This window comes from Indicator indicator, chromosome 14 (genome assembly GCF_027791375.1).
Source record: "Indicator indicator isolate 239-I01 chromosome 14, UM_Iind_1.1, whole genome shotgun sequence".
Taxonomy (NCBI): Eukaryota; Metazoa; Chordata; class Aves; order Piciformes; family Indicatoridae; genus Indicator; species Indicator indicator.
In genome coordinates this window covers 12,915,243-12,937,658 of record NC_072023.1, presented here as the reverse complement: position 1 = coordinate 12,937,658, position 22,416 = coordinate 12,915,243, and the positions used below count along the sequence as shown (strand labels likewise).

General features: G+C 42.6%; 2 protein-coding genes across 2 annotated transcripts in view; both read right to left on the bottom strand.

Annotated features, from left to right (window-relative positions):
• Positions 1-1,658, bottom strand: part of LOC128971496 (tyrosine 3-monooxygenase-like) — a 29,064-nt gene extending 27,406 nt beyond the window's left edge. The window contains exons 1-2 of the mRNA XM_054387076.1: positions 1,461-1,658; positions 435-609 (exon numbers count right to left, since the gene is read on the bottom strand). Coding sequence (XP_054243051.1) covers positions 435-609; positions 1,461-1,658 — 373 coding nt within the window. The remainder of the gene's footprint in view (positions 1-434; positions 610-1,460) is intronic.
• Positions 1,659-5,640: 3,982 nt separating this feature from the next.
• PAH (phenylalanine hydroxylase) overlaps positions 5,641-22,416 on the bottom strand; it is a 39,548-nt gene continuing 22,772 nt past the window's right edge. The window contains exons 5-14 of the mRNA XM_054387075.1: positions 19,278-19,366; positions 17,161-17,228; positions 14,177-14,373; positions 13,668-13,803; positions 12,380-12,449; positions 10,946-11,002; positions 9,838-9,933; positions 9,385-9,518; positions 6,255-6,370; positions 5,641-5,684 (exon numbers count right to left, since the gene is read on the bottom strand). Of these exons, the coding sequence (XP_054243050.1) occupies positions 5,641-5,684; positions 6,255-6,370; positions 9,385-9,518; positions 9,838-9,933; positions 10,946-11,002; positions 12,380-12,449; positions 13,668-13,803; positions 14,177-14,373; positions 17,161-17,228; positions 19,278-19,366 (1,007 nt within the window). The remainder of the gene's footprint in view (positions 5,685-6,254; positions 6,371-9,384; positions 9,519-9,837; positions 9,934-10,945; positions 11,003-12,379; positions 12,450-13,667; positions 13,804-14,176; positions 14,374-17,160; positions 17,229-19,277; positions 19,367-22,416) is intronic.

The following is a 22,416-nucleotide window of genomic DNA, read 5'->3' as shown; positions in this document are numbered from 1 at the left end:
ACAACTACTGCTCCTTTGAACGAAACCAATGCGATACACTACAAGCAAATGAAACATTCAGACTCTGCTGTATCATCATGTTCCCATGAAGTGTATACATTTGTCTGAGAGCAGTCAGCATTCTGCACAGCTCTCAGCACATAATTTTTCTGTAATCTAGGAGCTCCCAGTTTCTCCTTCTGCTTCTTGTTTTGCTGCTCTATCCTTCTCATCTCCCTTTTTGCTGGAATGCTTTTCTCACCTCAGATCCACTAGCTATGAGAAAATGTCTCTCTTTCCACACCAATAGTAATGAAAAGAGAAAACAGTCATGCAGTGAAGAAAAATTAATGCATACTCACCCGTTTTCCAGACAAATTAGATTGCTAACATGAAGCTAAAGAGTTACACCAAAAAGAAACAGAACCTCACTAAGAGATGTATATATTTCTTACCTTTGTCTTCTCTGCTTGTTTTCACATCCTCTGCTACTCTCTTTAAGGCGGTGATAAGGATACTAATATCAGCACTGCGAATTTCACATTCAACAAAAACATCAAGATCACCATCAGAATTCTTGGATTCTTTGGCTCGTCTGGTTTCAAAATGATGGATCTCAGTTTCAAATATCTGCAAGAGCCAGATGTTCATATGATGCAGCTTCTCAAAAGACTGAAAATCCAGGTAAGTCCAGATATAATTCTACAATGTCTTTAAAAGATGACTAAATGAAGTGTTAACAAGAAGTGCATGTTAAGCAGCAAAGCTTAATAATGCTCAGTTTAGAAGGGGCTGAAATACAGGCAGAGATAAATACTAAATGCTGTAGAATTAGGTAGAGATAGATGAAGATGAAAGATGAGATACTGTTGACTGTAGCGTTTTGTCTTGGCAGAAAAAATAAATGAGTGGCCAGGAAACTCTTAAAACCCTGGCAGAATAAAAGCAGAGCTATTGATGTATAATAACACCATAATCATTAAACAATTGCAACTGAGTAAAAATAAGTAATGAATACAATACTTTTCTTTCGAGTTATTCATTTTCATAGATGAGAGTGAGCACCTGGTAGGGATGCTTCAAGTGCCCAGAATAATGCCTGTATGGTTCACAGCTCCAGTATTCTATCTCCTGCCAAATATGCTGAAAAAATTCATTGGCTTCTAATGTGTAGTCATAGCTGGCCACCACAACAGCTAAAAAGAAGGAATAGATTGATGTCTGCTCTAAACAGCCCTTTCTTAAAATGATGATTCTTCTGCTAATCCATCCCTCCAGAGCATTCTCTTTCTTCAACTGGAGAGGCCAGCCAACCTCTCTGAGCAGCTGTAGCAAAAAAAGGGACAGTGAGAAAGCGGGAAGGCAGATGAAAGCGTAAGTCAGGCAGGGAGCAAGAGAAGAATGAGAGAGGAGTGGGAGAGCTAAGGCAATAGGTACAGAAGAGAGGGCTCAGTGGAGAAAAGGAAGGGTGAAGGTCATACCTCAAAAACTTTGGCTGCCTTAGAGAGCTCAATCTTCCTCACATTGCACAGGGTGAGGGTCAGGATGAGAGTGGCTCTGCCATCCTCCCTGCTGGAGTGCAGGCTACCTTGACTGTTCAATGACTCTATGCCGTGCATCTCCTTCTCCGTGCTGGCTTCTTCCTTTTGGCCTGAGATCCCCACCAAGTCAGTCTTCATTGGGAGACCGGGGATTGGACTGCAGTTGCCAGGTGTTGAATGGAAACTGCCTGTGAATGTGAATGCTTCTGCCAGAGCAGTGGCCAAGGGATGTGGTAAGACTGTAAATGCAGTGCACCTACATGGATGGCGAGCAAAATCAGAGCTGCCAGACAGCAGTGAAGCAAGATGGTTGCTACTGTGTTAGGTGTAGGGACATTTATGTTGACCATATCAGAGACATCAAGGGAAACCATGTGCGTAGGATATGCGCAAGAGCCCAGGACCACCCTCCTCCTCTGGGTAACTTCAAAGTGCAACCCTTCTGGTCTGTTTGAGAGTGTCTGAAAGCTGTTCGACTCTGGAGATGGGCTCCTTTGTGGAGAGACAATTAGACCGAGCCCCATTTTCATCCCCCAATCTGGAGTGTCCTGCACAGTGTCTGAGACTGTCTTTCCTCCCACCTTCTCTTACCTCCTTGGGGGCCTCTCTGTACTGCCCATGCACCCAGGGAACCAAAGGGGCTCTTCCCCCAAACCCTAGTGCAATACAAATAGTATCCCCTCTGCACAGACTAAATTGTGACAGTGTCAGGGACCTGAGACAGAATTGCTTCTGAGATTTCCCTGCCCACAGGATCTGACCTGTTCTACTCTAGCCCTACAAGAGCAGAGTGCTCTGTCCAGGTTAAGTAATTTTGGAATTTGTTTCTGTTATGATCTTACCTCCAGTGAAGTACATTATCAAAAAGCCCAGGGTTATATCTTTCTCAGAGCTGCCAGGACAAGCTCAGGGGGAATTCAGTTCTGGTTATTTCAGGGCATGGCATTCCCTGACATCCACAATCATGTTTCTTGGTATGGGCACCCATATCTTCATATCCCAAGTTACAGTGTATTAGAACCCCCTGGAAGTTGTCTTGTTGGCCCATAGAAAGGCTACCTCTCCGTCCTCCCTTTGCAGATGGAGCCATTTCTGATGTGCCCCTTAGCTGATCCTGTCTAGGTCACACACCCCAGTACTATACTGCTCTTGCCTTCTCCCTGAACAGGGCAGATGAAGACAACGTAACCAAATTTTGCTCTCCAGGGATAAGAACAGCACCATGGTTCCTCTTTGCCCAAGAAAGGGCACTGAGAAGGTCTTGATTTCCACACCTACTGCCTGGCTGAGAGAAACCCAAGGTGATTTTGGAACAGCATGCCCAGCAGGCAGACTCAGTGCCCTGGGGAACACTGCTTCATCAAGACCTTGAGCTTTGTGGGTTTTACATGGCCTGGTGAGTGCTGGTGTGTGTGTGTGCCCAGCCCAGGGAGCCATGGGGCCTGGTGCTGCCTGTGGGCAGGGTAGGACAGGCCACAGTGCTGAACTTAGCCTGGCCCCAAGCTGCAGCATCTCCTCCCGTTGGCTCAGGTCCTGGGGCAGCACTGGAGGGGCAAGGGGACACTTCAGACTGAATTGCAGCTGCAAACTCAACAGGACAGGGGGGAAAGTGGTCTTCAAGGGAGAGAAGGGATCATCCCTCTCCTACATTCCCCTGACAGTGGTGGCAAGTCCCAAGTGGGCCATTCCCATGACTGGTGGGTGCCACATTCATGGCACAAACAACAAATGCCACAAGGTCTCCTACTCAAGCTACATGTGGACATGCAGGTAAAAGCCCTAGGATTCAGGACGCATGCATCCACACAGCACTGGTCACAAACATTGGCAGAACAGAGATATCAGGCTTCTATGGCTATGTTTATGCTCTAGGGTCAGAGTTGCATCTCATATATTTGCACAGCGCTAATCACAGTTCTGCACATGAACTGAGGTTTCTCTGTAAAGCCAAACCAGACTCATCAGCTAGTGTGATAGCTGAAGTAGCATACATAGATCTTACAGCACAGCTTTGCAGCCCATTGCAGCACCAGCAGAGAGCTCTTGCTCTCCAGATGATGAAATGTCCTTTCCCAGACAGTGAACACTGCAACACCATCTTGAATCCATGCTTGGGACAGGCCCAGGAAGGCCTAACCCATGATGTAAGTCAGCTCTGCTGAGGCATCCCAGAGTCCTGCTTTCAGCATTTTTGGGGACCTCTAGGAGTGCAGGAAAAGAGGTCTCAGGGTCAGTGCTGTAGTTTAAAGGGCTATGTAAGGACTGGGGCACAGTGTGTCATCCTTTCCCATGGGGACAGGCAGCTTTTCCCAGCAGGAGGTGAGGCTTTCCCACCCAAAGAGTAGTCTCACTCCCCTCTCACACAACTTGGGTGCTTTAAAAGGCCATGTTGAATGACCACAACCTACCCATTTTTGACCTCTTTCCATTGCAGGTATATACACCATGTATGAGCTATTAATTTCAGATTGATACAGCACTAATAATTCTGTTTATTTAGATTAATTCAAATGGTTACATTTGAACATCGAAAAGTCTTCTCTGACAGCTGTGGGCATGGTTGGAAGTGACAAAGAGACACATTTTAAAAGAACACAGTCCTGTACACTCCTTCAGTGCTTCATCCCTTTTCTCAATAATTTCTGCATCCTTTGAGGAATAATCTGTCCCTTCTCCAAAGCTGCTGTCAGATCTAGGCATCTTAAAGACACCCAGAGGAGATCATTTCCCTGTGTAACCAGTGCTGACAACCTCTCTCTCCAACACCATCACTGACCTTGGCCAAGATCACTGAAAAGGAAAAGGGTCTTGTGAAAGGGCTTCTTTGATCACCTGAAACAGATCTGGAGATGCAGACATCAAGAAATCATAGAAGAGAGGAAGGTTACTTAAAATATTAGCTTGGGATATGTTAGAGAGGCATACAAAGATACACCGAGTATGCAAAGATAGAGCAAGCAAGGCTTTGCTGTACATTTATAGGTAACTTCCACCAATCAAGAGATACTTTATTTAAAATATCAGTTTCATGGTCTTGTTTGGATGAATGATAACTGACTAGTGCAAAAGAGCCTTTTTTGAGTTGGAATGCACTTCAGATGGACACAAATATGTACCTAGGTATTTAATTCTGATTGACCTGTGTGGTTAACTAAGATAAGTTGCATTGGCCAGATAATGTCCAAAACCTTTTTGTTACACCATTTTAAATTTCTTTAAGTGTGGAGATAAGAAGTCCTATTTAAAATGCAGCTTGTTTGTACTATTTAAGGCACATATACACAAGCTAATTTGTTCTGCAAGAAAATCTACTTTCAGTATATTTTCTCTGCTTTTAAAACGATGAGCATTTAATTTTTTGTCATCTCTCAGTCTTGCTCCCAGTCAAGCTACATTGTGCTGCTTTGGCCCATTTAAACCTGCATAAAGGGACACAGGATCTGACAAGTGGCATCAATACTTTTAAAATACTCTTTAACCATTCCAGCTCACATAAAAGACACACAGATCCTGGGTTCTCAATATCACTATAGATTTACTGCTGCTGTCACCCATAACCACAGCCAGAAGCAAAGGAACTTGAAAAGCTGTCTGAGGATTAGTTTGAAAGACTTCACTCTTGAGAAGAAGCTGGTTTTTAATGGTGAATAGTTACCTTATGGGTCCTTTTATATTAACAGAGAAAAATATGGGCTAAAAATAGAGGCCAACCACAAATGAAAAATCTACACAGACATTGTCATAAGAAAAAAAAATGCAGAGATAAAAAAGGTTACTTCAAAGCACAAAAATGATACCATTTTGCATAAGTATATGCCTACTGAAAGGGATTTCAGCTGGTATCCTTAGATTAATGTTATTACCCTTCACAAGTACAATGGAAACAGCTGTACTTCTTATCTTCCTAAAGGCTGATGCTCACATTAAAGCTGCATTGATTTTCAAACTAGAAATGCAAGAGTAGTACAATAGTAAGTATGAGATTCATGGACTTTGAAATCCCTCTCCATCCTCTGGATCTTCTAACAGAAATGTAATAAACTAAGGCTAGATGAAGACTGGCTTATGCACATGACAGCATCTAGTCAATAGCTAGTGATTAGCAAGTTACAAGGAGTCTTCATTTTATCTTCTGGAGGGCATTGCAAAGGATTCCCATCTCACCTGCAAAGGAAATTAGAGCAGTTAATTCAACTGCTAGCCTATTTCTAACACTCCTGTGTATATTTACCCTTTAAATCCATTCCCTGAAAGAATAAGATGAGTGTAGGATTGGACACATTTAGTAGGGTGTTACTGGAGTAAGGTCTGCAGTCAGCCCTTTGCCTATGGCTCACAGGTTCAGGGCTTGCTGGCTCTCAGCAGGCTAGCCAATGATAGGGGGGTAATGATAAGGGAAAAGGCTAGAAATGTGGTTAAAGCCAGACTTTTCCTTTTCTTCCTTACTGAGAACAGCTTGACACACATCAGAACCCAAGACAAGGCCTTCTGGCCTTTTCTAGCACCTCCACTTAACTTGATCTTTCAGGTGTAAAAAACTACAGTCAGGTGGAAATACTGTTTTGAAACTTGTTTAGAATTAGGAAGCAATTTTTGCACCAGAAGGGAGATGTGTGCTACTTTATCTTGGTTGAGATCAGAGCACTAAATGCCACCGGACAGAATCTGTTTCGTGGATACAATTTCTGGTCCGAGTTTTGAGGAATTCAAGGTAACAATTACGTTCTTCCTTACTATTGATAGTGTCAGCTAAGTTCTTCAGCTGCTTTGAGCTGTCCAAGACTTCAATCCTCTGGGTGTAGGGATTGTACCGAACAGAGAAAGGACGAGGAATCGTTTGAGCAAATTTCCTGAGGCAAAAATACAAAAACATATACAAACATGAAAAGCTCCTTTTTTCAGTAGCTTGCTATTTTCCTGTTGTGTGCATTTATTGATGAGGGGAATAAGAAAATCTACTGGAGGAAACAACTGGAATTCCTGCTAAGTGATCTGACACCTACAGCATCCCGCACACCCTTGAATCTGCATTTACTACACACACACACACACTACACTTGATCTTAGCCAAAAGGCTGAGAAGTGGCCACCTTTGTTTTTTACCAAACAGGACTAATTATGCTATTGGTATGACAACACTGCTCATGCTATAGGCCAACTATGTAGCTATTAGGATTTGCCAAACAGGAAAAACCTCATTTTTCTCTCAGTAATGTAAAATACAGGAATTCTGACCCAAGTCTGCAATTCCTGGAGAAATGAGGTCATGCACCTATGTCATTCTGGTGTACCAAGGAGCAAGCAGAGTACTAACTTCTGGCATGAGTTTGGTAGTGGCCTCCACATTATTGCAAAGATAGGGGATAGTCAATGGAGTGAAGCAGCATTCTTGATAGCCCTTACTTGCAGGCTTCCTTGATGCAAAATAGTTAATTCCATGGCAGAAGCATTAAGATTTTGGGGTCTTGGGAAAACATTAATTTGTGTAACCACAAAACTGTGGAAAGAAGGACTCTGAATGGGATGAGATGGTCAGAGCTATTGTTCCATGCTCCTTGTAGACCCCAGCAGGATACTGGCTTATATATCTGCTTCAGATTACTGCACACTGAAAGAGGAAGGAAAGCACGAAGGAATTGATTATGGAGCCCAAGTACACAGACTGTGACTCAGCATGGTAAATCCCATATGCCCAGAACAGTGGAATATGCTGGATGCCACCTCCACATTGGCTTTTCAGTTTATTCCTGATTATTACCAGCTAAGGCCATTGTCTCAGAGTTCACTGTGAGCAGGCCACAAGGTGTGACAATGGAAAAAAAAATTATGTTGGCTATGATGAAAGCTTTCAGTGCCATCAGTGCCATCTTTTTCTAAGAGAAGAAATCCTTGTTAAAAGAGAGTCTTCTTAAATCTCAGCTGAAGGTAAGTTCCTAATCAGAAGATGAATGTGTTAAAATGAAGTGTTTTAGGTCAGTCTCAGAAAAATTTTCCAGGGAAGCTTTCTATTACACACAAAAACATATAGCCAGGTGCAAGCCACAAACACAGGCACTGGACCAACCTCTGTTTCAATTTAACCACTTTTTCAATTTGGTCATTGAAACAAAGAAAGGAAGCTCCAAGACAGCTCATATAGAGTAAGGCAGCATCTTCCACTTTCTCAAGGAACTTGCTACACAGTTAAGGAATTATAGAGAGGAAACAGAAACTGTGTGCAGGCTGTTACTAGCACAAACCAGAAGCCGCCATCTTTCTCAGGTATTACACCAGAAAATGGGAAGAAGGAGATGCTGCAGGTTTATGGCAACTGAGAAAGCAGCAGAGGATGTAGCTAGGAAGCCCTTGGAGCTGGAGTACCTTAGGGAGCAGAATATCTCGGGTCTCAGGATGTGTTTGTGAACAGGAAAGACAGAGAAAAGACTCTAGGTCTGACACAACTCCCTGTGTGGCATCTCCAAGTGAAAGATTTGTTGAGTCTGAACCAAGGCTGACCCCCAGTGGCTTGGCCAGCATCCAGGAATACAGTGGTGTTTAAAAAACAGAAATAGAAATACTGTTGTGAGATGGAACCCAAGCTGAACGCTAAACACAGTCTGAGACATTCCTGTTTCAAGAACCAGAAATGAACCTGGATCATTTGTTGAACTGGAACGGAATCTGTATTTGAGTCACAGATGACTGAAAGATTTGCTGTGTAGCCCTGTAGTCTTGTAAACACACTGCTGGTAACAAACTGGAGGCTCTGTATTAAGCTAACAACACAGGCCTCCAGACTGGGGTTATTAGGCTTGCTTGGAGTTTCGTTAAGATGCAGTACCAATTGTCTAATGACTGTGCAGTTATTACCTAATTTGTTTTAGTTTTGCTTAATTCTGAATAATTGTGTGCTAAATCGCCTACTGTTAACAATTTTTATATAGGCAGGAACAGCAAGTAGTTATGCTGTACATAGTGAACTTAAGTCTGTTCTGAAGTACATAAAGGATCACCATCATGGACTGATAATAGAAGCCTTAAAGGTGCAAGCATAGGGTGATGCTGGTGGTTCCCAGGCTATCAACAACTCCCTGCTGGTCATCTAAGTCACAGCAAAATAAACCTAGGAGCTGAGAGAAAAACAAACCAACAGTTTGTTTCAGAACGAAAGGGACAAATAAAAATATTTAACATATGTAGTAAAGTCAAGTAACACAGATTTGCAGACCAGTGTAGAAAGAGCAAGGTGTAAAGCATGTTAGAAAACATTAAAATGGCCTTGTGGAAACCTTGGGCTGAGAAGGAAGAAAGGAAGTATCAACATCATCCAGCTCCTCACAAGAAAGAAGAAACTCCATTCGTTATCATCATGGCCCTGATCTGAAGGCCACAAGATGCTGATTACTCGACAATTCCATGCCTGCCCTCTCCCTCACCTCCCCTCTCCCCCCTGACTGAAACTGCTAACACAAAAAAGAAAGAATGAGCACAACCAGAGGAAAAGAAGTAGATACTCAGAGATACTTTGTATAAGAATTTTAAACTCTGCTATTGTTAAAGAGGGTTGTTTCGTATTAATTAGTTAGCTTTGACTCTAAGCTTTAGTATCATTGCAACTGGACCACTAATATGTTTTGTTGTTGCATTTGGGTTGTACGCATTAAATTCTGACTGCAAATTCTTGGCTTCATGCATGATGTATATTCCCTTTATTGCCTATAGCAAGATTTTGAGTGTAATAACTGCTTAGTCTCTTTGGGCATTGCACAGCTTTATGTAATGCCTCTCAAAACCTTACTGTCAATCCAAAAACTTGTAGGGCCATGGGATGCATTGTACTGGCAATGGAGAAGAAACTGGGTCTTCTGTGGAATGGCTGGGTTACCTTAGCTTTTCTTTTGCATCTTTAAAACTTTCAGCAACATAGTAGACAGGCTGGAACTCTGTAACAGGATACTTCTGCACAGAAGTCTTCTCCAGGACAAGAGGCTGAATCTCAGGCTCACTTGATAAACAATACTACAAGCAAAAAGGTAAGAAATTTATTACTATTAAAAAGTGCTTGAATTTGCTGTAAAAGAAATATGGAGCTACTAAATGCCACCCAGGTTCAGACAGGAATTGTGGAATACAATGACAGTGTCACTAGGAAGGAATCAGGTATGAGTCTCCTGTGTGTATATACACTGACACATTTATTAGAGCTCCTCAATGAAGTACAACGTTTCATGATACTTCTATGCACAGAGTATGAAGTAAAAATAAGGATAGGAAGACATTCAGAAGTTAAATTTAAGCAATTATCAACATCTTTGGAATGTTAGCTTATAGAACACACCTGCAGCTCTCCAAATGAAGACAGCAGCCCTGCGCCATATGCCTTCAGTGAATCACCTTCCTTACACAGTCCAAACTCCACCGTAAACCAATACACCTAGCAGCAAAATTAGACAGGAACATGATTCCTCAATCAAAAAGAGTAGGTGCACATCACTGATTTGAATATATGCAGAGTCTGCATTTCTATTTAAAATTTTGCCTTGTATCAAGTATCAACTGTATAAATACAATAAATGTCCCCATGGACTGGAATTCTTCTCCTGAAAGGGGTGCAGTGCTTCAGTGTGCCAGCAAATCACTTTGGTTCCCTGACAACACATTTGTGTTTTAATGTGCTTACATTTGTTAGCACAGCACAGACAATGAAACTACAGCAATCACATTTCATTTTGACTGGCCCAACCAGTTGAAGTTTCAACCTTAGCTGATAGAAGCTTGTCTCCTGTTTCACAAAGAGGGTGTCCAGCTGCAGCATCAAGAGAGGGAATGGGCTGCTAGAGCAATATTGAAGGAAGATGGTGTGTGGTCTAGCCTGACTACTTAGTCTGTCTTTTTAAAGAGATACCATCTCTGTCTCAGAATAACTACCTCATCTATCAGAAGGTGCAAAGATGGATCAATGCTTTGCCCATATGTGCTGATGGTGAGAACGCTGATCTCATGGGCATATACTTGGTTTTATTTGGAGTTTGCAACTCTAGATCTCAGTAATCTCAAAGTAGGATCCAGATGAGCCTCACTGACTGCAGTGTACATTATCTGCCTGGCAGGATGGAAGAAACACTTGCAGGTAGAACAGCTATTGAAGCTGCCTCCTAGTTTCCTGTGGGGATGTAGTAACATGTCATCTCTTCTTGCCCAATATGTTTGTGCTGCAGGAAATCTTGTCTGTGCTTCTGTGTTTAATCAAAACTGTCACTTTGAATACCGAGTGTCAAAGTTATTTTCCTTTAATAAAACTGCTTCAGGGTGGGGTTCTCCAATCACAGACTTCACTCTGTTCCCATTCAGCTCTATGGGAGTTCTATCTGTGACTTCAGTGGCAACAGAATTAAGAAAACACAGGGTGCTTTGGAAAATTGATCCCTCACTTATTATTAAATTACCGTAGCAAGTTTCTCGATGAAATCATCTGGAGCTCCCAGAGATGCCAGTCCAATTTCCTGTAACAATAAACCATTATTCTTCCAGTTGTTTATTGCAAACATTCTTCCTGTCTTGTCTTACGTAATTTCTCACATTTTAAATGTTACCATCGCTTACTACCACACACAAATGTTTACAGGACATGTTCCTATCATGCAGCATCAACTTTAAACCATAAATCTCTCCAGAAATGAAAAGGTCTTGTCCAAATGTCATTTGCAAGGCATGATCCTTTATGTCTGGTACAAAGCCCAGCAAAGTCAAATAAAACTTTCCTCTTGCTTTGACAGGCTTTTGATCAAGTCCACAGTCCACAACTGGAAAAATTGTATGGTCTTAAGGAGGTAAATCACTCACACCTATATGCCCTAAATATTTAATTTTGTGTTGATGGGCCCTAATTTCAGGACTTTTTCCTGGAACCTTGAATGAGTTAATTTTTTTCTGAACCAGAGAGTATGATTTGAAAGAGCTTATTCATACCTTGGGAGCTGATAGAGACTTTCCTGGGAGGCAGCAATAGCTGGATTCAGAAGACTGCTACACAATACTGTATATACCCACGTACCTTTCTCAGTTTGTTCCAGTGAGGACTGCACAGTGCAAACATTAGAATGCCACACACACACCCCCCCAAGACCATGGGAACAGTCAACACCATGTCAAATTCTAATAAGCCAAGGTCCAGGTGAGCTTATCTTGAAGGAAACCTTGGTTTGGGGAAGGGGCAGAGCCTGAAGGCAATACTGAGTGCTTACTACATCCATCAACTTGGTTTTCATCTTTTGAGCAGGAAGTTACATCAAATCTGGTTTTTTTCACTTCCTGAGTGACTGTCTGACTGAGTGACTGACTGACCAACCTCTCTTTGTGTCTTTTCATGTTTTCTGGTAAGATGCAGACAAAAGTTCACTCTTTCACTGAGGTTTGGCTTCCTTTCCAGAGACATTAACACTACCAAAGACTCCTTTCTAGCCTTCTGCTGTGCTTTCAACTGAGACAGTTCCCCACTTTACTCAGCTTCCACTGTGGCTTCAATAGAAAACAAAACAAAACAAAATCTCCACTTTCCCTAACATTTGCAATAAGTCATCTGATTCATGATGCTGAGAATGATCAACATCTACAAAAAGTTTTTTAGATGATGGCTTCTCAGTGGGTTTGACTGTAAAAGAACAGCTCACAACATTTGGAGTTTGAATGTATGAGTTCATCTAAGTGATTTGTGTCAAGATTTCAAGCAATAAAATAAACAAATGAGCTTTAACCACTCTTACAACAGTGTTCTTAAAGGTGAATCCATGCCATGCTTCATAGTTTTTGGCTCATCCTCTGAATTACTTAGTCTGTGATGTGTTCAATTTTATTAATAATATAAGCACTGAGTAACTTACCTGGGAAAATTGAGCAAAACTGGGATCAGCAAAAAGAGGTACATGTCCTAGTAGCTCATGACAAATATCACTGCAGAAAAACATGACATTTGATCACCTGAATTTAGGAAAAGTCCAGCAATGTTGGATGAACATGGTTGAGAGTGCAGTGCTTTTCATCCTACCAGCAAATAAGGCTCAAGGCTCAACAGGAAAACATTTTGCGTTAAAATGATGCTTTTATTATCATATATCCCTCAGGTGAAGAATGATACACTATTTGCTTTTCCTTATTGAAGAAAACCATCCCTTCAACTGCCAACCCAGCTCAGAAAAGCCATGAAATAAATCGTCCCACCAAAGGGAACATGGACTTTTCAGGGGAAACCCCTTTAGATGAAGCCCAGGCTACTTAGACAATTCCCTATGGTATCAACACATGCCACAAGAGCTTAACTCTAGTCTCTGTTCAGGCCCACAGCCTCCCACTGAGAGGCAGAATCTCTTACGCTTCCTCATAATGATTATTTTCATCACAAGTTGAAGCAGGCAGCTGGACAGGTGTATTTGGGGAAGAACTCACACAGGGACAGCTAGAGTTTTCAAAGTGTGAGAAGTGATTTGCTGAGATGGAAAAGGGTGAGAGATAAAACCAGGAGGGCCAGGTCTGTGGACAACATTTCAGCCTGTGTCTGTGCAGGATGAGAATGAGGTGAGTAGGGAGGAAAATCAGAAGAATGAGGGATAGAAAAATGAAGGAGGTTGTGAGAAGTAGGAAGCAAAGAAATGGTAAGGGAGGGGAGGAAGAATTGCAGAAGTATGAAGCAGAGGAATAAAATTGTTTTGAAAATGGTGGAAAAGGACAATGGAACAGGGACAGAGAGAAACATTACAGCATAAACCTGAAAAAGAGAAAGGATTGATGATCTGGCTTCCTCTGTCTTGCTGCCAGAAGCTTGCTTGCAACATGTTGAGTCATTCCTGCACTAGAATTCACACCAATGTTTGGGTGCTAATAGCTTAGCTATATGCCTTTGTACACTGCTCTCTTGTACCCAAGCCTCCACACAAGCATTCCTGCAGTAGCAAAACTGTCTCATCTGTCCCGTAAGCACTTGCAGGAGAGGATGCAGCTAGTTGAACAGAATAGAAATCTAAAACTATTTTCAGAAGAGAGCAGCCACTTGGCTGTTCTTCATTAGTTCTGTTCCCAGCAGTGCTCCAGAGTTCCACATAGTTATTATCAGCTGGACGGACCCTGCTGTTATCCTGTTGTAACTTTACACACATTCTGCACCAAAGTACTTACGGCTCTGGTGTGTACATGGGTTTGGATGCATGGCGAATATACTGCGTAGAGTGGAATACTCGGAATGCCAGCCCAGCCAAGAAATCCCGAGAGGAGAGCAAGCCTGCAACAGGACGCAGGCGAAATCCAGTGCAGCCTGGAAGGATGAAAATACAATGAGGTCTTAAAAATATCTAGCGTGCTTGATTTAGCCTTTTCTGGGCTTGTCAGAGTGGGAAAAGTTTGCTGGTTGTTTTCTTTGCTCTCCTTATGTTAAATAGAGTTGAACTGTGAAAGAGTAAGGTATTTTCTACCCATGTACACCAGCATCACCGTATCTGAGCATCTGTACCATTGTACCCCTTGGAAGCTTTAGATAGGGGCCTGGGACACAGGCTAAATGATGTGCCTAAGCACCATGAGGAGCCCGTGATAATTTAGGGACTGCTTCTGCATCTCTGGAAGCACCACCCCTACTGAGAACTGAAGCCTTTCTTTTGATTTAGAGCTTTTATATGCTTCAAACTTACTCTGCAAGAATTTTGAAATATCTTCAAGTTGGGGAACATTGTCCTCCCGGTAGCCACAGTACTTCTCCAGTAGTGGGAACACGTGGTTGTGTTCATAACAGGCATGAGTTGGATAGAGACTCTTCAGTTCCCTAAAGACAGTACCCCATGTTTTCTTTTCTTCTTCTGTGTAGGTGACTCGAGGAATAGGTTGGCCACTGAAAAGAAAATGGATACCTTCCATAGGAGTGACAGAGAAAATGTTCTGTGCCAGCAGCATCATATTCAGGAGCTTTACATGATCTGGTCAGGAGCAGCTGGTGCAGAAGGAGAGGTGCATTAGGCCTGACATGCAGGTGCGAAAGGAGACTCACTTGTCCTTAGGCACAAGATGGGAAGGAATCTATTGACCTCAGCTTGCATTATTGTGGTAAAAGCAAATTAGTGCTTATTTGTCTTATCAAAATGTTCTTCTAAAAGTATTTTCTGGCTGTCAGCTTCAATTTATTTTCATTTTCAGATATGCAGCAGCTGTTGTATTTCTTGCTCTAATGCACATTACATTACTTATTTTGGTTACAACAGGGAAACTATCAGCTCCTGAAAACTCTGTTTCTTAGAGGAGCAGAGAAATTCTGATCTATGCATTGTGTTGTAAAAGATGCAGACATCAGCCAGTTTAACTTTTTATAATTGTAATGAGTAGTTTTGAGTCAAATCTCACCCTCAGGCCTCCATATGCTTAGCTCATGTTGAAAATAGCAGGAATTAGACAATCACAAGCAATGTAGTTTGGCCTCCTGTGAACAGTCAATTCTTTACTAATAATGATAAGTCCATAGGTGAATCCAGCAGCTTTGAAAAATCAAAGAGTTTTTAAGTAAGTTAATAGGGTTAACATCACTGCTGGAATAATGCTGGAGCTTTCTAAGCCTCAGAGACCCATTGTTAAACTGTTGATGACACCCTACTATCTCCCACTCCCTCATTTTTGCCTTGAGCCTCAGGGCAGCTTCTCTGGAGCACCATCATTTTCTGTCTCTCTGTATCAACCCTCCTTGATCTGTGGAGCTTTAAACATCATATTGAATTATGAGGATTGCTGGTGGATTGCTGTCACTATAGCACTCCTAAGTAATTCTCAGCTACCTTCCAAGGCTACAAGGGAAAAGCTATGGCTTAAAAACCTTGCAAATTTCAATTAAAAAATTTCAGGGATTAACTGGGCCAGAAGTAAAGGCAGGCAGAGGGAAAAGGCAAACTAAAAGTAAAGTCATGGAAATTAAGCATTCAACTAAACAAATGGATAAATGTATTGAGGGAGAAGGCAAAAGAGCAAAGACAGAGATGCAAACAGCAGGAAGAAAGAGGACAAAATAGATGCAAAAGAATGAACACAGAAGCTGAAATTGATAGTGGGGAGAAAGGTTCAAGACAAGCAACCACAGACCCACCTCACCTTTGTAGCTGGGTAGTACCATCGCAAGCAAAGTACGTTTACCTTTTTAAATACTTCACATGAAGCCTGATAACTTTGTCCCTCCCAGAGTCCAACAGCATGAGATTTAACAAGTCTAGGTGCTGTGTTCTACACATTGGCCACAACAGCCCTATGAAACACTACAGGCTGGGGAGAGAGTGGCTGGAGAGCAGCCAGGCAGAAAGGGACCTGGGGGTACTGGTTGACAGCCGCCTGAACATGAGCCAGCAGTGTGCCCAGGTGACCAAGTGGCCAATGGCATCCTGGCCTGCATCAGGCATGGTGTGGCCAGCAGAAGGAGGGAAGTCATTCTGTCCCTGTACTCAGCACTGGTTAGGCCACACCTTGAGTCCTGTGTCCAGCTCTGGGCCCCTCAACTCAAGAAAGATGTTGAGTTGCTCGAACATGTCCAGAGAAGGGCACAAAGCTTGTGAGGAGTCTGGAGCATAAGCCCTGTGAGGAGTGGCTGAGGGAGCTGGGGTTGTTTAGCCTGGAGAAGAGGAGGGGGTTGCAACAATGATAAGATTCGGTGAAAGCCTGCAAGCTAGAGACCAGAATTTACTATCCTTTATGCTGGAAATGTAACTATTCAGTAGGATACCTATTAATGGGCATTAAATCAATCCACATCTGGACAAAAAGTCTTATCCAAATTTTCTAACCAGGCTCCTGACTTTTTCACCTGATTTTTTTTCACTTTCTAGCAATCAGTCAATTTTGTCTCTCTTTTTTTGTTTCAATTATTATTAGCTCTTTGGCTTGGGAGTTATCTTTTCCTTGCAGTCCTGTACAAAGTGGAGCCCTAATTGTACAACATATGTTACCTTATCCTTTGCAATCACAATTTTTACCAGTCTCAATGAGAATCAGGCCCAGCAGTACTGATATAAACGAATGGCTCTGGGAACAGAATTTTATCTCCTCCAGATCTGATCACTGAAAGTAGTCAAGCAAGCCTGTTCTAACTGCATTTATCATCTCCATTTATTTTTCTTGGGAAAAAAGAGCTCAAACTGTTGATTGCAGCTGGGTCAGATATGATAAAAGTAGATTATCAGGCACTGGATTAGCATCAGAACCATAAGTTATTCATTATTTAAACAGTGCATGCAGCTCCTGCTTTAATGTAAATGATAGGCACTCCTCCCCCAGCCCTGTTTTAATGGGGAGAATACCAGAAGCAGCTTTATTCAATGCTCAGGTCTTTGTAGTAGCAATGAAGTCTCTGCTCAATTAGACAACAAAGCAGGGGAAGAGGGGTGTTGTGGGGAAAGAAGAGAGGTGACATTTTCTTTTGAATGTGTGCCTGGAACAGTTTACTTTTGTTTTACTGTGATTTGGGGTAAATGAGTGAACAGGAAGATTTAAACACCAACAACAGCAAACAGAGAAGCCAACAACAGCCATCAGAGAACCCAGCAACAGGAGGATGCTTGTGGAAAACCAGGAATTGCCATCAGAGTAATAGCCCTAGGAGAGGGCAGGAAATGTGGGATTGGTTTCTGCCCACACACTGAGAACTCACTGTCTGTAGTTGTAGGCAATATCTGCGAATTCCTTCCTCCGAGCTCGATACACAGGATCTTTGAACCCCTAAAGAGAAACAGCAACGGTCAGTCCTTGCATAAATGCAGATGGTGAACAGCATTCCTCTCACTGAGCACCCTTAGGAGTGCCTGGTGCAGTCCACGAAGTGCAGGAGGGTGATGCAGGAAGCTGCCTCCACACTGCCTGGCTCAGTTCACACACGGCACCTTTTTCTGCCCAAATACCTTCATTTTCTCATTTTCTCATTTCCACTTGCTAAAAAAGGGAAATATGTTCCTTTACAGAATCAGCAAGGTGCTGCCACAAGAGCAATACACAGAATTAACTGTACTTGGATACCATGTCATGAAGCTTGTTGCAGTTCCTGGCCCAGCTGGGCTCATCAAGATAAGCAGAGCCAAAATACATTAGAGAAACACACTCATCCACTCAATCCGAATTTTTAGGTGGATTTTCAGCATGAACCACTCTTACAGGCTCATTTTCGAACTGTTAGAAGAACAGTAGGCATTTGGCAACCCAAAAGGCCTTATTTTCACTACATATTCATCCATCTGAAGGGATTTAATTCCTACAGAGAATGTCTAATAGACCTTGTGGTTAGGAGACTGACCTTTGCAGCTAATTACCAATAAAACTAGGGATAAGAAATACAATCTCTAAATCTTCATCTAGGATAATGATTCTCCCATCACAGTGTGCCTGCTATTTAGTTTAAATGTTACTCACGGCTAAGAGTGAAGAAATGTTCTTCCAAGTTAGGACACCCTTCTATAGGGCGAATAGTAACAACCCACTGGGTACTGCAGCATTTCATGAATGTAGATCTTAGTGGTGCATGACCCAAATGGATTGAGGGGCCATGAAATGCAACCAAGTACAGGAGGCCCCTGAAGTCAAGCGGAGATCTAAGAACGTGAGTCAGAAAGAGACAGCCAAAGGCCTAAAAATGCACTGCCCACAACTAAGCTGGCATAGAGGTATTTGTGAATAAATCCCGTATCACTTAACTGCTAAAAACACAGGCTCCTTTAATTTCTCCTTTTTTATGCACTGTGTACTGCCACACCTATTTACCCCAGCAGCTGGGCTTCCTTTTTAAGGCATAAACTGCTCACTAGCTAATTCTAGGAACTAGAGCAGAGATTCTTCGTTCCTTTCAGTGTCTTTTTGTTCTGTATTCATTTTTCAAATACAATCTTGGTCTATTCCTGCATGACACACAAGGGGGCTATTGACTCAGTGCATCTCCTTTCATTCTGCCTTTCATATGACCACACTGAACATCATGAATCATTGTACATGATACATAACACATCTTAAATTAAGCAATAGGTAGTGAATGACTAATCACCCCATCTCAATTAAACTAATAGCAGCAATTTTTGTTGCGCTGCATGTAATTTATTTATAATCGCCCTATCTCAATTAAACTAATAGCAGCAATTTCTGTTGCACTGCATGGAACTCAGTGTGTTTTAACAAATGAAAATAAGTTGTTGTTTGCTTGGAGACAGAACAGAGGCAGAAAGTATTCTTGTATATGAAAAAGCTGAAAAATTGCCAAATAATATTTTTTTAGCAGCTAATCCAACAAACAAAACTTTCTGACCCTACCATTTAAACCACAAACGTTTTGAAACAAGGATCTTGTCTTTTGTTGTATTTCACCATACAACTATCATGTCAGATTTAACAACCACATAACCATAATCAAAGATTAAAAAGCCAAAACAAAACCCAGTATTCCTGTCTCTGGGCTATTGTGTGTTGCTTCTGAAGTTTTTGTTGGCAGTGATTCACAAAATGAGTCTAAAGTCACCACATCAGAGCCACCTGGGAAAACTAGAGGTGTCTTTGTGGTAGCCCTGTATTCTAATGATCACTATGAATTTTAAGGTCTCCTGATATTTGCTCAAATTAAAGCAGCCTTTGGCCTGATTTACTTCATCACCAGGGACTGAGCTGATTCTAACTCTAGAAATGTGAGACCTAGTCTACTAGATCTGTCCCAAAGCAGAGCAAATGTAAATGACAGGAACATCTGTCCTGATAATTAGAAGCATGTTAAAAATATAAAGCTCTGTTTCTTACAGGATGATCAGCATCCAGTTCTGCTCCATAACTTAGGATCTGATTGGCAAACCTGTCCAGCTCCTCGATACTTCTTGGAAACCATGGCACTGCAAAACAGAAAAGAAATAGAAACTGGTATACTTCTTCATTGATTGGTTTGGGGCCACCTTCTGGTCTTTCCATCTTTTTACCATAAATATAAAGAAATATAAGCAAGGGGCTAATTTCTTTGGGCACTAATTGTCTTTCCCTGTAGTACAAGAACAAATCCTGCAAGTTGTCTTGAATTTCTGGCTGTTTTGCACTTTTGGAAGAATATGGAGCACCAGGAATGTCTAGTGCTTGGTGCAGAGTTGGCTTGTAATGTTTATGCTTTTCTGCTTATTGTTTTGGTCTCTTGGCTTACCAAAACATAGGAATTTTTCCAGGGTATCCTTCCTTTCACAGCATAGAATCAAGCCATTTCAGAGGAACAGCAAGAAACCCCATGACAAGAAGGATACAGGATTATCTGACCCTCTGAAAATCTCTTTCTAGGAGCTGCTTGGTGGCCTCATTAAAGGACACCAAGGATGTTGAAATAAAATTATAAATTACATGCTAATACCTCAGATAGGCATTGGATTACTACAGTACTTATACAATAATGTATTCATTTAGTTAATATTTAATTAATATCCTTTCTGCTACCTCATTCTTACATTTTTGGCCCTTTGACCTAGCTGACTTTTTTTATTTTTTTCCCTTTTCTCTCCCTTCCCTTCTGCTTAAGTCAGATGCTACAGCCATGCCTGAATTTAATAGCCTGTGATGAACGCCTCACAAATAAAACTAATTGCTCTTTGAGCCTGTGAACACATCCATCTCCAAGAAACTCTGCAGCACTTAGCTCTATCAGTTCTTTACATGCAATACGAAAAATTATTCCCTTTTGTTTTAAACTTATTTCATTTGATCTTAATTAGTTCCTGCATACAAACATAATTTGTTGTTATTCACCTTCTCCAGGCCACCTGGGATTTTATAACTCCCTGTCAGATCCTCCATCTACTACCTATCTTCCTGGCTGAGGCTGCCTGTGTATTTCAAGCACAGAAACCGTGGGCTGTCTTTGAGCACTCTCATGACTTCTCTCTGCACTGCTTCCAGTTCTTCCACACTTGTTCTAAGGATAGGGCTCAAAACTTCCATCTGAGTATGTACTAGATACTCAAGCCATGCAACCATGTCCTATATGCTCCCTACACAGAGTACAAGTCAGCAACATGGATTTCAAGGCTAATATCACACAAAAATCTGCTGGTCCTAGCCCAGGGGCTCTCAACAGTCTATCAATAAAACATTCAGAGTTTTTAGTGACTTTCTTGCCACAAATGAGTGTCACGTCCTCAGTTCGTGCTTGAAAAACAGCTCCTTGCCCTGTGTGTCCCCCTGCTCAGCTGGGAGGACTGCCATGCAGCCATACCTCCCTGTCTGATTTTGCAGTTTGTGCCAAGTGAACATCATCTCCAGCTTTGCAGCTGCCGCGTGAGCTCCCTGCAGTGCCTTGCTGGTGCGGCTTGTCCCAGACCTGATGGACCACCTATGGGATAAGAGGATCACTGTCTCCAGGACTGTTCATCTTTGCTTTCTGCTGAACTTAACAACACAGAGGTACTGAGTTTCCTCAAGCCCCCGAGGGGCAAAGAGCAGCAGCAGCGTATTTACAGGGCGCACTTTGGGCGGCTGCAGCTCAGCCCCACGCAGAGTGCTCACTCCCCCTGACCTGAAACACCACCATCCTGGCTGCATCCAGCGCTCCCACTGGGAGCCCTCAGATTTGTTTCAGGCAGCCCAAGGAGAGCAGGCAGCTGACTGCCAGCCAGGGCAGGTCCCGGGGTAAGCGAGCTGCACAGACCCCGACCAGCGGCTCAGCAGTGCTCCCTGATGCCCCTCCCCTTCTCTTCCCCAGAATATGCAGTTTTTGTTCCCCCTCCTTTTCGAGCTGCTGCCCTAGAAAGCAGGCCTGATAAAGTCACTAGATGGCGGCAGCAGTCCCAGGAAGATCCCAAAATTAATTTATCGCTGGCCGTACCGCTCACCTCCCTAGTTTCTCTAGAAATACCTTGCTGCTAGCAACCTTTCTGTACCTCCCACCCCTTGAGTTAAAACTAGTCAGAGGGGATGAGTAAAAAAAGGTGTATCTGAGTCCTAGAGAGGGATCACTACTCACACCATGCTAAGCATGGGCACACCCATTCTGACTCTAATTTCTATATGGGCAACCAGGCACCTATTCTATCTCCTAGCTCAGCCCCTGAGCTTTGTGTGCTGGTCGAGGAATCACTTCACTGTTGTACTTCAGACACCTCACTCTCAGCCTGGGGTGAGACACATGGGTAAGTGTTTGGTGATTAGACATTGGGAGAATTGCTGGCAGGTGCACAGCAAAAGTGTTAGAGCAAATAACCACTATTCTCAGGGACACACCATGACCTGAAGGATCCAAGCTGCACAGACAAATTGGTGGTGGCTGAAGTTTGCAGTGGATTTCAGCAGTGATGTCTGTAGGGTTTTCCTGCTTTGAATCAGAATGGGCTAGGTGGGCAGGATATGAATCATAGCAACTTCAAGAAGGGAGAAAAGAATACATAATAGTCACTTACTTTCATTAAACACATTTATTCTCAAGATCCCCAGAGTACAGCTCATGATGAACTCTGGGACAGACTGGCTCCTGGGCTGATGCAGTGTCAGTCCCAAGCATGGAGATGGGTGGCTTGCTTTATCCCTACACAAGAGCAACAACTTATCTTCTACTTGTGCAGCTCCTGTAGGTGTCTGTAGGTACCTCTTTTCAGAGGATCTCTGCCCTGCCCCAGACACCATTGGTAAGAGAGAGAAGCTCTGAGCTCACAGAGATGGATGAAAGTGGAAGAATGTGAAAAGGAAACCCTAAAGGATGCTTAGTGCTATTTGCACCAACATAGCTGACATTAAGTTGGGTTCTGGAAAGCCCTGAGCCTTCTCAGCTCTCATGGAAAAAAGGATTAAAGTTCCTGTACGCAGCCCCAGGGTGGGCATCAAGTCCATATAGACCTTGCATCAGGGAACAGGACATAAAAGGTCTACTAGGTCTTCTGCCTAGATGTGGTGTGCCAGGAGGCTATCTCCAGCC